General features: G+C 46.6%; 1 protein-coding gene across 1 annotated transcript; it reads left to right on the top strand.

Annotated features, from left to right (window-relative positions):
* The first annotated feature begins 364 nt into the window (after window positions 1-364).
* On the top strand, window positions 365-7,701 carry LOC108027448 (glutaredoxin domain-containing cysteine-rich protein CG31559). The gene is made up of 2 exons (XM_017098899.2): window positions 365-1,415; window positions 6,616-7,701. The coding sequence occupies exons 1-2, from the start codon at window positions 546-548 to the stop codon at window positions 7,087-7,089; spliced, it is 1,344 nt and encodes a 447-aa protein (XP_016954388.1). The 5' UTR covers window positions 365-545; the 3' UTR covers window positions 7,090-7,701.
* Window positions 7,702-16,564: the final 8,863 nt, after the last annotated feature.

Raw genomic sequence — 16,564 nt, 5'->3', positions numbered from 1 at the left:
CAGTTACCAGTTACCAGTTCCCAGTTGGCATCGCGTCACAGTCACGCGCAGGCGTCATGCCAACTTTGGCAGCTGCTGCTCCCCAGCTCTGCGGGCCAATTGCTAATTTCGCGAGGCGGCCAGAAACTTCTTCCCGGCTAATGACAAACAATTTGAGCCCCGGCAACGGGTGCTAAATTACAAGACCTAATAACGCGCGGCGGTGCAATCTGGCCGAAAGAAAGCCCGCGGAGTTGCTGAATGCGCGAGAGCGCTGAATAGAGTGGCTCACAGAGCCGCAGAGAGAGCGGAGTGGAGCGATCGCAGCTCTGGTGGCCTGCCGTCTTGGCCAGAAAAAGTCGGGCCAGTCTAACGACGAGATCTGAAGCAGAAAGACATGCGACGTCTCGGGTGCAACGGCCGTCAGAGTCATTGAACGCTTGCATTTTCCTGGCCAAAAAGATAAAAGCTTCGCACGCAGCTCTTATTTCGAGACAGTGGCAGCCGAAGGTCAGCTTACTCGACAAACTCTAGGCAGACAAGTAAATAAGTGGACGAACTCAAGAATGGTGCTGGCCACGCCCCCTGTGAGCAAGGGCGGAACCGCGGGCGGCTGCTTCATGGACCAGTATCAGCAGTACTCGGCCCACTGTGAGACCGCGGACAGTGGCAATGGCAGTGACCTGGAGAGCACCGGACTGCCCACCAAGCCGGACGACAGCGAGGAGAGTGGCCCCTCCTCCCTGGGCAGCGACTCAATGCACGGCAGCAGCACGGAGTACGTGCGGCAGTCGGCCTCGCAGCCCAGTGGTCAGCGGCAGCGGCAGAAGTCCCTGCGGGTCCTGGGCGCCCTGCTGCCCGACAGCCTGCTCAGGGACATTCGCGACCGCAGGAGCACCGAGTACGTCGTGACCTTCTCCCAGCCCGAGGATGAGGAGAAGATCCCAGACACGGACAAGATCCCGGAGAAACCCAGTCCATTCCGGCTGGCCCGCGAGTCGCTGAGCGAGGAGAAAATCGAGGAGCTGCGGGCGGCCGTGGAGCGAGCCAACTTTGTGCAAACCGGTGAGGAGACTCTGGACAGCCTCGATGCCCCCTCGCTGGCTGCCAGCAGCAGCATCGGCGGACACCGCAGCAACATCAGCTACAAGTATGCAGACGACCAATACTACAGCTTTCACATTAACGAGCACGAGAACTTCGGCGGCTTCTCGAGAAACGCAGACGAGGCGGACGCCTCGCGGGGAGCGGGCTCCGAGAGCGGGCTCCTAACGGAACAGCAAGACCTCTTCGCCGGCTACCGGGATGTGCGCTGTGGGGCCAGCTCCACACAGTCCACCATCCGATCCGCCAAGGGAACGGTGCGGGGCGTCAAGAACCGTGTGCGCAATGGAATAGCCACGTTCTTGCAGCTCCAGCAGCAGCCCAATGCCAAGGTGAGTGCCGGGATCAGGATGGGATGGGATGGGTATTCCGTGGGCCAGGTCGCAGAGCCATTGCCAATCAGCAGCGATCTTCTTTTACCGGTTTTAGTAATTACCGACTTGAACTTATTTTCATGCAATCGCTATGCACTGCAATATGCGTTTTATTGAGACACGGCAATCATAAATACTTTTACACCTCTAGGCAGCTGAATAATACAGCTCGGTAAACATTTTGTAGGATTTCATGACAACATGCATTTAAATGAATAATGCAGTCTGGCAATACTATGCTTTAATATTTTAGGATATACAAATTATCTATCGAATTGGTTTTTCGTAGAGACTATTGAATGCCAATTTAAATATTTAACCATATTGCTACTCGTTTGATTTTGTTAAGCATAGATGGAACATTTAAAAATGGTCCGAAAATATCACGGCTTAAGCGGACTCCGCTATACTTTTAGCCGAGCCTCTAGACATAAAGTCCGATATGAATATTTAGTTTTAGATATATATTCAGTTCTGCTGCATTTGTTTATTATTCGAGTAATCAAATTTGTAAAGGAATCAGTAGGTGATTGAAATCATCACTAACCTTATTTTATATTTTTATTTAATTCCGAATTGAAAACTCGAACATGGTCAAAAACTTTAGGCAGACTGCGCTATACTTTCAACCGCAGCTGCAGTCATGAGCTCCGATATGAATATTCAATTATCGATGGTTATTCAGTTCAGCTCCATTTGTTTATTATTAAGGTAGTAAAATTCCTAAAGGAATCAGTAGGTGTTTGAAATCGTCAGTTACCCTATTTTATATTTTCGTTTAATTCCAAATAAGTGCCAAGTTGAAAACTCAAACATGGTCAAAAAAATATACCGATTTCGGCAGACTGCGCTATACTTTCAGCCGCGGCTGTAGTCATGATCTCCGATATGAATATTCACTTATCGATGGTTATTCAGTTCCCACGCTGCTGGGCGTCGGCAGAGGCACCCAGTGGCGTTGAGTCACCTGCTGCCCAAATTATGCAATTGGCTCGGTGCGAGCATCTTGCCAATTGTCGGCACCTCGGCTGGCCGAAACGGAGAAAGTGCTGGCCAACAATTGCGGCGGCCGACGTGTGGCTGCGGCTTTTCAATATCTTTCACATTTCGAATTTCGTGTATCGCATTGCCCGTAATCTAATGAACTGCCAGGGGCTCCCCGGCCGCGACAGCCCCCGCCCGAGGAACCAGCTGCGCTTTCAGCGTCTTCGCCGGTTTCTTCTTCAATTATAATGGAAACCGTTAAGTGGCTTATTTTGTCTCCGTCGATGTCGTTTTGTATGCGCTTAGCGCGCGTTTACAACTTGCCCAGATAGCCAGATATCTCCCTGGCCAAGTCGGGTTGTTTTGGCTTTCGTTCCCAGCGACATGTAGCTTGGGTGCGGGATTGACACGACTAATCGCAGTTAATGTCGGGCAGTTGGGGAGCTGGAAAACAAATAAAAGAACAGCTAATTCCGCGGAGACAATGGGGCTGAGTGGAATTGTCATCGTAAAAGCGCGCTTTGCAATAGTTTCTTTTCCGAGGCGTGTTCTCGGAACTAGTTTTGCATAAAGAGATCTTTGATGGCGGGGCTAATTAATTCACTTGGGAAATCAATATCCCCAGTGATTCATGATCGTTGTCCCGCAGAGCTTTCTAGTACTTTGATTTAATGTCTTCGCTTTGGAGTTAATTTGTTTTAGCGCATGACAAACTATTCAGTGTTCGGTTCTCTGATCTGATGTTTTAGAGAGTGACAGTATGCTCATTAGGAATTCCTCCTCGAAGTGTTTAAAATGAAATGAACAATTTGTGAATTAGGTATCTGATTAGTCTGGGGAATCTTGAAGACCCTTCTGGCTTCTATAACTTAATATTGAATCATTCGCTGAACCTCGGGCTTCTATTTATGACATTACTCACGCCAGATGTTGATTTATGATCACTGGCTTGCAGAGCTTTCTAGCACCTCGCTACGTCTTCGTAGTCTCTATCAGAAATCAAACAAATTTCCTATTTCGACGTCGCGAATTATCTGAATTGCCGCCATTAGGAATTCCCCTTCCCAAGTCACAGCTCATATTAGGGTTTCGAAATAGTTGTGATTGGTTTCGAGCCTTTCCACACCGAACCCCACTTGGGATCGGAAACCTGTCCCCATTTGATGGATTACGGCTCCCGTTTTACCTTTATCAACCGTGACGGGAGTAGAAATCTCTTCTACTCCATATACACACTTCTGGTCGGGCATGATATGGTTTTATGCTTTTTACTTTTATGCGAGATTTCCCTTTATCTAACTTAATGAGCAGATTTTAGATCACATTAATTGTTTTGTTTGCGTCTCGGCCTGCGAGTCGCTGGCTTTTCACTTTCTGAATCGGAGTCTGAACCTGGTGAATTGATGGAATGATAGCTGGCTCGCCGCACTAGAAACAACGGATCGGCTCGGCTTAAGTGGATGCTAACTGAATAGAAATGTTTTATGGCCTTATAGCGGCCCGCATGCAAATGAGGAGCGGCCGAGCCCGGCCCACAACGAGGAAAGTGAGATGCTGAGGCGGCTAATTACAATGCAGCCGGTATGCGGAGCAGTAAAACCGAAAGTGAACAGGCGGGCTGGCACTGTCTTGGCCTTCTTCGGCCCTTTCAGCGCATTGCTGCAAGCCCTAATCAGAGCGCTCCCCGAATTTCCGATGACAACCAATCGCCAGTTCAGACGGCCAGTTCGGAAAACACAAATCACTTTGTCACCTTCGAGAAGCATCAGCCATATCTGCTGGCTCGGCACTAGCCTCCATCTCGGCGACGTCTGAGTTGATGTTGCTGTTGCCCAACTCTTCGATTGCCAATCACTCCACCGCTGGCTCTTGGCCATACAAGTGACCTGCTTTCTCTTTTGTCCACTTATGTGTAGCAGTTGCTGCTGCGCTGCTGCTGTAGCTGTTGCTGCCGTGATGTTGCTGCTGTGCTGTTGCTGCTGTGCTGATGCTGCTCGCGTTCATGCCGCTGCTGTGACAAAAGTCGCGCGGAGGTCAACCGTGCAAATCACGTGTGGCAATTGTTAATTGCCGCCGTGTTTATGTTTTCGGCAATGCAAATTATCAGCTGGAGCTGACATTGAACCACTGACGGATGAGAGGCCACCTCCATCAGCGACAGCAGCATCAGCACCACCACTGGATGGTTTATTAGCCCGGCTCCGGGGCTTTTCAATTCGCCAGAAGACAATCGGTGGAATTGAATTGGAAAAACAGCTCGGCAACGTTCACTTAGAGCTGGAGTTGACTTTCCATTTGACCGCAGCGCGCTGTTTGTTTGTCTGCCAGCTTGTTTATTGTCGATTTGGTTCGTGGTGCGTGGCTTTGAACTTTTCCTCAGTTTTGTCGTGAAATATTTTTCTCGCTTTTGTCGTTTATCGTTGACAACGGCACTTGCAGCTGCATCTCTTTCGGCACACTGTGTCTCCGTCTCTTTCTCCGACTCCGTCGCTGTGCATTTTCCATTTTCCATTTCCCTGCCTGCGCCAGCTTATTAATTTTCTGTCTTTCTATTGCAATGCAAATTCTCGTCCCACCGGTTTCAGGAGGCTCCGTACACGCAGAATAACTAAACAATCAACAATTTTTGTGTTGCAAGCCAATCCTACAAATACTTATGGTCAAGAATTGACTGGCTTACGAAGATATGTTATAACCAAAGTATGAATTGATGTGTTACTTTCATTGATTGACGGTGTAACTTGGTAACATTTTACTTCTTACTTAATCTAAGAGAATATTCAACTCGCTGGCGTATAAGCTTATTTATAGTTGTTCATATATGCATCTTTCTTGCTTATGTCTTGTAAATGTATCTTGAAAATGTTTATGTAAAACCTTCATTTCGAATAGCTGATAAATGGTGAGAGCAACCCTTTTCTTTCGGTGTACGAAGTGCACCTCCACGGTTCATTGATACCTGAGTTGTTTCGCAGGTGGGGGAACCGGGATCAGATCGGATCGACTCGGCGCGGCTTGGTTCATTAGCCAAAGCAGACGCCACCAAAGTTGGCCAACTAACGGAAATGTTAATTGTCAAATGAAAAGAGCGAGCCCCAGCTGCGAACCGGTTCGATCTTACAAAATAAGACATCATAAATTGTCGGGAAAACATTCCAGGTTTCCATTGTGCCGTCTGACTCGGACTCTGGTTGTTGGCGACGGCGATTGCCTAGCAGTTTTCCTATTATTGCTTAATTGTATTGATTAATAGGACTTTGAGTGACATGCAGAGTTGCGCGGTTACGTGACTCTGAGTTGCGAGCTAATGAACCCGAAGCCTGGCGGAGAGAGGCCTCTGCGTGGACTTTCCACTAGACGCAGATCGAGATGCAGTTTCCAACCAGTTTCGGGCTCCCGAATTCCTACGCCCGTCCTGGGCTTGTGGCCAAGACCTGATTCTAGCTCCGAGCTCTGCCTTTGAGGTTTGGGTTCCCAATCCAAACCGAAAATAAAACATTCTGACCCCGGTTGAAACTAAGGACATTGTCGAATTCGATCAATAATTTGGCTCAAACTATTTTTCAACGGTCTTTACATTAAGCAACATCATCAATTATTTAGCAATATGAAAGCAATAAACAAATCCAATAATGTCGGAAATCAAAATCAAAGCAATGAATAATCTTTCCTGCTGTCCGAATTAATTAGTAGGATTGTAATACTGATAAGCAAATAATAATATATGTATAATACTTAATAATGTTAAAATGGATAATGATTAAAATTTTAAAACAATCAGGAATCCAGTATTTTGTTTAATTCAGGAACTATTTCTAGAATAGTAATAATAGACTATTTTTCTAAATCCAACACAAAGCAAACTGCAAAGCAAACTCAACCGTGTAATATGGTGTCTGAATGCTGAAATCTCTATTGATTCGGTGTTACGCCTGCAGAGGCTTCCGCGTCGCCTTTGTCTGCGGCTGGCCTTCATCCCCGGTCGGCGGAAACCCAATTTGGCATTGCCATTCTTGCCTGACCATGACAGACTTCGAAATCCGCGCTGTGTGGCGAATGGCGCGCCAATTTCCAGTTTTCGGTGGCCTGCTTTTCAGCATTTCAGCCGCCGCCGTCAAACCAGAACTCGAACTAATCTGCGATCCGCTTTTCCTCTTCCCCCTCTCGCCCGCAGAACTTCAAGGAGAAAGACCACGGGAAGGTGGTGCTGTACACCACCAGCATGGGCATCATCCGCGAGACCTACACGAAGTGCGCCAACGTGAAGCAGATCCTGCGCACCCTGCTGGTCAAGTTCGAGGAGCGCGACGTCTTCATGAGCGTGGAGTACCAGGCGGAGATGCGCCAGCGGATGCGGAGCGGCCAGGTGCGGGTGCCGCAGCTCTACGTGGAGGGCCAGCACATCGGGGACGCCGAGACCGTGGAGCGGCTGAACGAGTCCGGCGAGCTGCGGCAGCTGCTCAAGCCCTACAAGTCCATGGCCAGCACCTTCACCTGTCAGACCTGCGGCGGCTACCGCCTGCTGCCCTGCCCCTCCTGCAACGGCTCCAAGAAGTCCGTGCACCGCAACCACTTCACGGCCGAGTTCGTCGCCCTCAAGTGCATGAACTGCGACGAGGTGGGCCTGGTCAAGTGCCACAGCTGTTGAGGTCCGTAGTCGTAGCCCAGTTAGTCTTAGCCACCCAGTTCGGGACATCCTAGGCCTAAGTAGTGAATAGCTATAGCGTATAAGGGCGTGTTTCATTTGCGGGGGAGGGAAAAGGAACATTCAAACTGCAACTAAGCAGCTAGGTTTCTTTTTGTATCGAAATTCGCATAATTTTCATATAACTTGTTTTATATTTTTCGGAACGCTCTAACCCTGGTAGTTAGCCAGCACAGGGATACTAACTGTGGGATGGGAATCATGGGTCAACATACTAAGAACTTTTATAATAGTTAGTTACTTTGGAAGCATTTATTTTTTTGTTTATACGAATCACTTCTTTTACATAGAGCTTAAAAAATAATTAAATAAACTATTAAGCATAGGTCAGTTAATATACTTCGGCTTGTAAATGTTATTAAAAATAGGTGCAATAAATGCTTACCCACATAATTAGCCAATAGTTAAACAAGTTACACAAACTATGATTTCTATCTTTTAGTCTTTAAATCCCAATGAAATGTAAGCCTAGTGAGTAATTATGCTTAAGTTCCAATTTAAGCTAGTGTATCCATCAGTTCTAAGAATTCAGCAATAAATATAAAGTCAACGCAGGAGGCACTGCGTCTTCGTCAGATCCTTGCGCGCCAAGGGGGGATAATAAATTTTTGTTGGTGGCCAAAATATCGGTCGGACCAAGAGCAAACCAATATTTGCAATATTTGCAATTAAATAGTTTTGCCTGGAGTGCAGAGCATATATTTCGGATGCAATTAAACCAGTTTAGCGCTTTAATTTTTCATTAATTTGCAATTGAACCGCAAAGTATGCAAAGCCTAATACCGCTTTTGCGTTCAATTAAATGCTGCTCTCTCGAAAGTTTGGCGGGGCTTAAAATTAATTTAGATATTTGTTGATTGCGTTGCATACTTTTCGGCCGCCGAGCAGTAGGGTTGCCAGCCCACACTAAAGAGCGACCCCAGCCCTGGTGATTACGCCCGTTATGATCGCTCGCCCAAAATGACCTTTATTACCACATCACCCGGACCATTGCTCTCCTGCCGTCTGTGGAAGTGACTTACTGCCCGACTAAGGCAAAGGAGCAGGCAGCCGAAACTATGCCACCGCAGAGCTGGCCAAGACAAAGAGTATATATTTCAGGAAATAGTTAAATGTTATAGGGCAGGGGCCTACGTACATGCACATGAACGCTGTAGCAATGATTGCTTTCCACTTCGGTCCTCAGCCTCTGGCCCATGCATCTATTCTGGCGAAACTGCACTGGGAAAGTGTGTGAGATTATCTTTGACAGAAATGTAAAATAAGTTGCATTTTAAAGGTGTAGTAGGCACGTACCATATCATCACATTGTAGTTGTTACCTAATTGAATAACGAGACTAGAACTTATTTATGATATCAAATTATATGCTGTGCAGTTTTTAATGTGAACTTTATTATTCTTTAATCCTCAGTCCACGTTAAATCTGAAATGGTTTAATAGCTATTTTTAACTAAATTAAAATGATTTTGCTAAGCCATATTTATAAATAATTTTTAGGAAATGTTAACAAAATCCTATACCATGTGTTATGTGTAAAATCAAAATGGTTGAGTAAGTATGATTCCTATAATTACTTATTACTTTTACTAAGACTCAATAAAGTAATTTATTCATATGTAATTTGGCGACTTTTATTCCAGTGCATCTTCTGGCTCGGGGCAATTATGTAAACCGGCTTTGCTCTCTTTGCACCGCACCGACCATGCAATTTTCCCGCGCCATTTAATTTTTGTCGGCCTGCTCCTGGTCGAGCTGGGAAAAGCTGGTGGAGAGCTGGTGGAAGGCGGGCAGGACCGTCTGCGTCCTGGCCCTTCTGCCAGTTTGCCAGCCATTCGGCATTGCCATTTGCTTTTGGTGTCTTTGTTAGTTATTGTTATGGCCCTTTTTAATGTTATTTTCCACTTGGCTCACACTTTTGTTAACATGCCACCCCCGAACGCACAGCCGGCAACCCGCTGACCAACCGAACTGACCGAAGGAACCCTTTCTTGATGGGAGTGCCAGTGAGCGGGATTGCTGTGTTTCCGCCACCCGAAAGCCCCCGGATCGTTAAGTTCACAGGCGGCTACATTGTAATTACCGAGCGGAGCCACCGTCGAGCTGCTGGCCCAAATCCTCGACCGAGGCGGCTTGATTTATGGGCCAACAGCGGCGTCGTCATACGCAATTTTTCATAAACAATTTGGCACAGTAACACACACAGAATATTCAGGGATTGGGGCTGGCTGAGAGTGCGGGGCCCCGAAATATTAAAATGTATATTGTAAATGCCGGTAATGCTGACAAACGGTGGCCACGTCATGTGAGTGCCGACTGGTGGCCAAAAGCAGCGGGACGGCAGTTCGCAGGACTCTGGCCCTACTCGGGATCCGCAGTGCCACATTGTGGCAGCTGGTCGCCTGCCGGTTAAGCTGGAGCCAGAACCGAACAGTGCACTGAGCAAAATCGGTAGAAGTTTTTACGACCACGTTCGTTAGCAACATGCTTGTCATTTGAACAGCAAATGTAGTAATTTCCATTAACCGAAACCTAGTCACTACTACCATAACTAAAACATGTACTCAAATGTGGATTATTATATGGGTTACATATGCATGAAGGGCACTCAGATAAATTTAATGACTCATTTCCGATTTTCTCTGAAAGTATAGAGTACTCTGTACAACACTAGGGGTACTCTCTAAAATTCACTTTTCGTCACATTTTAAAGAAGAGTCAGATCACGGATTCGAAGCACAAATAAAAAGTTCTGAAAAATTTAAAAAATAGAAAGGATACCTCATATTCTTCGAGTGTATAGAAGCACGCCGAACAGACCCGCCATCCTGGATGGCGCTGCCTTTGTTAAACTTTATCCGCGGTAATTAGTTTATGCGCGCAATTTCATGTGCAATTTGGTCATTAAATATTTTTTGTGCCCGGCGAGGGCGCCGAGGTTGGGCATTATTATTTTGCCATATTTCGCCAGACTCCGGCGAATGGGGCCCGTGAAAACGAGTATCTAAAAGCGATACCCGGTGCCGGGAGCAGGTGGTCCGGAGCTCTGGCTCACTATAAATTAGTGTGTCAAGCGGACGGCGGCATCGCTCCCAATTGGCGACAAATAAAATTAGCCACACATTATGTTTTGGCAAAAACTTTCAAATTGTTTTGGCCACCGCTCCCGCAGCTCATTACGCCGTTGTCGGGGCCGCCGTGTTATTTCCCGCACTGTCCTGCTCTGCACTGTACTGCTCTGTTCTGCTGCCGGCGAATCGGGTCGAATCGGGATGGCCACAAATCACGGGCAGCTACTCAACGGATTATTAAGTGAAAATAATGGCACTCCGAAGACTCATAAAGCATTTACAATGCCTCGACCGGGGCAGCGGCGGTTAGTTACATTTTTTATTGTCACTGGGCTGCTGTTGCCGTAACCCATTTGCCGTCTGTCTGCCATAAAACTAGCGTGGCTCGCATTACGGCCAGTCTAAGTCGCAGCCCGAGATCCGTACTCCGGACCAGAAAAACACCACTTGCGCCCCGCGCTGAGTGTGTGCATAAGTTTTAATCTGCCTTCGTTACAATCAGCTAGATTCTGCGGCTCTAGTAGTAACAAGTATGTGATGATGTCTCGGAGAAGAGTGAAGAAGGGTGCGCTGTGTAAAAGCAAATATAAAAGCAGTTCGGTACTTGCTCGGATACGACAGAAACCTACCGACCCTTAGCATCCCCAAAATATATTTCACCTTCTTGTCTTTAACATAAAAAGGTTTAATGATGATTTGTTTTATTTTTGGTCTAAAAGAGTAACTCTCAAGTATTACATTCCTTCAAGCTATCCTTAAACTTTATTAAAAATGGGTACTATAAACTAGCACCAAGATAGTACGAGGAAACGCATTGGGAAAACTTCCTATTTTTCTAAGAATGTAGCAAGTTGGTAAGCCAACTCCGCCGCAAAGCGAAGGAGCTTCTTCCGAAGAGTTCGCCCAAAAAGGAAAGTGCATAACAATTCGAGGGGGTCCTGAGCAGTAAATAAAATAAAAAGGCAAAGTGCGGCCAAGAGATAGCAAAAGTAAGCGAAGAATTGATTAAAATTTATGCTCCCCACTCCCACGCTCGCTGCCACTTCCACACCCGAAGACAGGCGGCACATGTGCTCCATAAAGATATATCTTCCCGACAGCCATCCGCCTTTATCGAAATCTGGCCGCGCCCTGTGGGATGCACTGGCGCGCTGAACAACATTTTGATTAAATTATTTTAATGGCAAGTGCGAGATATATGGTAAGTATATGCGCCGGATCTATCGCCGGCTCATCTTGGGCCTCCGGCGCAGCAGCCAATTAATTCAGCTGCGAACTATTAAAGCACACACTGGGCGCTCATAAATCGAGGTATGAGTTGGGGTGTAGGAGCTGTACCAGCAGCAAAAACAGAACCAGACCAGATTCGGATTCCGATTCGGGTTCGCAGGAGCAGCAGGGTCGTGGAGCAGCAGGAGCTGGCGTATCGGCGGAGAACATCATGAACCAATTCTCCGGAGTGAGCTGCAAATGAATGAATATTTCATAGACGCGAATGCGAATAGATGCAGAGATGCAAAGGCACTGCCGACGCGGTATTAGCTAAGCAAGCGGCTGATGGACGGCTCGGGATTCGCCACGGATTCCAAAGAGTCACTAAACCGGGAGAAAAAAGTAGGTGGGGGAAAAATTGGAGTAGACATGTGTAGTATTACTTCAAAAATATTACTATCTATTGTCTGGTAGTAAAACAAGATGACGAGATGGTTTTGTGTACGTTTAATTGAGAGGATTTTTAATGATTTTCGAAACATACATGCTGTGATTTAATAACTATTCTTTATCATAGCTTTGTTTATTTTTAACTCGCCCAATTGCTTTATAACTTTTTCTACGATACCAATACTTTGGCTTTGGTTAGAATTCGATTTTTGGACCACTCTGCAAATGGATTGCAATATTTAAACCTAATAAACGTTTTTAACGAAAGTTATACTGAGGTGCCACAAAAATATGTCATGATTTTAGGAACCATTAATGTCACAAAATATATTGTGATTCTATAAATTGTATAAATGAAAAGGTATTTAACTACCACTTTCTTTTATAATAGTTGTTGAAACCATTTGCTAGCTTTTTGAGATTAAATCAAAATGATCTCTTGACTTTTCCCTGAGTGTGTGACCAAACTCTGCTCCTGCTTTGGGCACCTGCCCGCATGGAGCGTCTCAGCACTGTCTCCTTTCCCAGCGCCCGCATTTGGGCGGATTCCAGAACCCAGATTCCGGACTCCTCCGACGGTTCAGGGCCGCTCTGACTGACTGGTAAATATTTATCGAACACGATTCGCTCGTTAGGCGGACGCAGCACACACATCACACATGGCACATGGCACAAACCTTGGAGCACTGAGCATCGCACATCGGGAGCTGAGTCCCTCATGTCTGCTGCTCCGTCCGCCCATTCGTTTTTCACTTTGATTCATTCCGGAGCATTTTTCTTTCTTTGTGAGTGCCAGCAGAGGAATACCCTCTCGAAGGGATCTATAAGCAGGAGCGGGATCCCGGCCCAAACACCCTCGTGGAAGGGGCAGGAAGGGAGGTGCTCTGTATTAGCTGGCTCTATTCTCCTGCTCACCGACTATTGTTATGCTTTTTCCGGGCAGAGCACACATTTTGCCAGCTGAATTTTCCCTGATTCTAATCTCTAGGTCGCTCTGCTCCAGAGTCAAGCGATCTGTGTGCAAATTCGACTGTCCTGGTGGCGTTAGTTTTAAATTTCGGCTTAGCCTGGCCGATAGGCCGGGCCCAGAGAGAAGCAGTTAATAAAATCCCCTGACACGGAGGCGTTTACATAAGCTTTTAGCAAATAATTGAGTGTGCGTGCCTTTGTTGCCATTGTTGTAGCTGTTTGCACGTGTATCGTGCGATTGGCAAAATTGCCGGGATCCGAGTCCCAAAGGATATCGGGCCCGGGTCTCCTCGGGTTATGCTCTCCGTTTCATTTCCCCAGCTCGGAATTCAATTGAATTTGCAAAAATTGTTGTTTACATGTCGATTTGCTTGTTTGATTTATGCAAAAAGAGTGCGTGTGTGGCTGTGTGTGGACGGGACGCACAGCCGCCCGCACACTAATGCTGCTGACGATGTGTGCCTGGAGATTGGGCCAGAACAATCTTGGCCCGAAATTGGGGGAGCGGGCTGGTCAGCGGTGGGCAGTTTCTGGCATTAAACGAAATTAGCTGCCAATGGGCGAATGGCAGATTGCATCTGGGCAGTGGGCGGTGGCCAGATGGGCGAGGCATAGGCGCTTAATAGACCTGGGACCTGGAAAGGGGAGCCTTTTGTTCGATGCCCGGGGGTGTACGGCGATTTCAATCTTGTTTGATACATTTTCTATTTACATACGACTTGGCTGGCTGCTTCTCCGCCTGTTCTCCACTTGGCATGGCCATCACGTATACGCATTACGCATACGCCGCGTTATCCCCAGGAATAAGAGCTTCCCCTGGCCGCTAAGTGCAGCTCCGCCACTCCGAATTCCATCAACGTCAGCCCACATAATGACCTGACCAACACAACTCCGGTTGCGAGAACGGGCAATGGCGGGCCCCACAATGCAATCCTCGAGGAGAAGAAAAATTTGTCTTCCCAACAAGTTGCAGTCAAGTTTGCCGGCGAGCTGGGGCGGATAAACATTTTTCAGCAGCAATAAATAATAACGCAGGACGTCGTGGAGCAGGATCCGAGGAGGAGGCGGGGTTGGGGCGAAATATTAATAATAAAAGCACACAACAGCAGTGCGCATAAAGGGACAATGGATGCGAGCTGGACAGAATCTGGGCAGCCAACAAGAAAAGTGCATCCACGAATAAAATCAAAGCCATCAACTGCAATTGCGGCAAGGATCGACGGGGAGGAGTACGGGCAGGGGCAGGAAAGGCGGATTGAATGGTTATTGGAAGTGCTCGGTGGGGATGCCGAGAATAAAACTTTTGCACTTCCTTCCCTCACGGCCATAAAACTATTACGCAAGATGCATAAAGACTTTGTCAAGTGGAAAAATATGAAAAAGTTTTACATTTCTATGCAAAAGCAAGGACGTAAATCGCTTGCCAGCCCGATGCTTATATGTACGGCTGGATAGAGATGTAGGACTCATATGCGGCCTGCTATCAGCAGCATGCTGTGCGCCAGCACTGACTAACTTTGTGATCCGCACTAATTGCCCCAAAGAGGCCATAAAATTTGGGCTTATTAGATGGCCCATCAATACGGGGCACTGCGTTATTAAATTACAGTTAATAAAAACCTTTAATGGCCGATTTAAAGATTACAGCCATTCCGAAGGCGAGGCCAAACAATGTGGCAAGTCACCAGGCACACTTTCAATTTTCGGAAGACACATAAAACTTGATTATCTTGATTAAATTGCAAATCAAAAACATGTTTCAAGGATTACTTGTGTGCTGTGCACACACAGGCACACAAATGAGTGTGCGGCAGCGAGAGCTTATCAAACCACACACGAACGCCAGCACACATCAAGGATATTTGTGTACACCCGGCTACAATGTGAGGATATAAATAATAATTGTAAACTGCAGGCAAGATTGCCAGGCAGCCGTCTGTGTGGGGCCGCCCATGTTAATCTGTTAACAAGGGGCTTAGATCGATTTCATTTCAAAAGTGTTTATATCAATTTAAAGTAATTACAAGCAGCCGCAAACACAAAGCGAGTCGCCAGATGTGTGGAAGTCACTCGAACATGGCCTGCGTAATACGAATATTGCGCTCAAGGACTCCTTCTGCTGGAGGACCTCCTCTGGCGGCCCGGGAATCCCTTCGGTTGGCAGGAAACTCGGCTGACGAGTGTGTTGACAAATGCAGCTTTTCGAATTGTTTGGATTGCCAGAAGTTGCCTTTCGCAATTAATATGATTATTGATTCGGGCGACAAAGTTGGCTGCGATTGGCTTGTGGGTGTTGATTAATGTCAATCAACTGATTAGTTGCAGCTCAACTAATTAAATTAGGGTCCTTGGGGAGTTGCAGCCTGTTTGCGGCCACACATGAAACGAATCGGCAACAAATGTCCTGCTTGGCTGCACTATTGTTGTCAATCGATTCAGATTGCCCAGCAACCGGAAAATAATTGAAATTGAAAGAGACACAAAGTGCCCATTATATTTTAATTTGCATAAGTGTAGTGCGGAGTCCGATTGTTTACCTTATTTTCAAAAACCTTTTTAATCTTATTGGGGGCAAACACCTGATTACTTTCTCGTTGCCTACGATATAAAACGCATTTATGTGGCGTTTAGGTTGCGTTTTTGGTTTTTGGTTAGTATCTGAAGTTACCGCTTACCAGTGGTATTTTAATCTGTGTTGGAAGGTAGCTTTAGGCTCCAATGAGGATTTATTTATGGACAATAATCCATACAATGTTTTAAACATAGTGTTACATTTTCAGTTGATAATTGGAGTTCAGAAGGAGTGCTTAGCCAAATCTAATGATACAGCTCTTATGTTATTTCAGACCTTAAATCGCAGTTCTGAAAAGCTACAAAATCAACCAATTTTTAGACTCACCTTCAAGGCCCTGAAAAACTAAAATTAGGTTACCAAGTAAGTATCTCTTAATTCACTTTTTTTGAGGTGGAGAAGATAACATTTTTCACATTACTTTACTTATTGAGCTTTTTGTTTTTTGGCAGGGCAAAAGCGATGTATTTAATAATTGCATTTCTGTATCCTCGCCCATTATTTCTGAAGACTGAGAATCGTTTTTTAAGCCATTTCTTTTGCAATGGGATGCTTCCGGTGGATGTGGCAGCTGTAAAACTGCATATTATGTGAACTAATTAAATGTCAACTCGGCAGCGACGACCCAAAAACTTAGTTGGGATACTACTGCTGCTGTTGTTAAAAATGCACGAGGCACGGGTGGAAACTTTGGCCGAGAAGCGCTTGCAACGGGGCACCTGGCTCAGGTAAATCTCGAAATGTCAAAGAGATTAGCCCAGCTGGGGCGTGGCCGGTCCGGAGGCGGGGGACGGCACTGTGTGCCGAATGCCCGAACTAATCTTACCAATTCTAAGCGCATTGTCTTGCCAACTTCTGCGGGCTAGTTACGCCTTTTGTCCGTGTTCCTGCTGTCACATCCTTCGCCCCCGCCCTCAGCTTCCTCCGCCCCTTTTTTCTGTCCCGGAGCCGATGTTTGTGGGCGTGGCGGGTGGCAGGGATAAAAAACATGCTGTTCCTACGTACGTACGTGTGAGCAAAAAGCAAAAAGTGCCAGCGGCTCCGTGTCGATGTGTGTCTGCCCCTGCCAGGGTATTGGTGTCGGCGAGGGTGTGTATGTTTGCACTGCACTTATGCACATGTGTACAAACAGACACGAGGGGTGG

Source organism: Drosophila biarmipes, chromosome 3R (assembly GCF_025231255.1).
Source record: "Drosophila biarmipes strain raj3 chromosome 3R, RU_DBia_V1.1, whole genome shotgun sequence".
NCBI classification, from domain to species: Eukaryota; Metazoa; Arthropoda; class Insecta; order Diptera; family Drosophilidae; genus Drosophila; species Drosophila biarmipes.
This window is presented reverse-complemented; position numbering and strand designations above follow the sequence as displayed.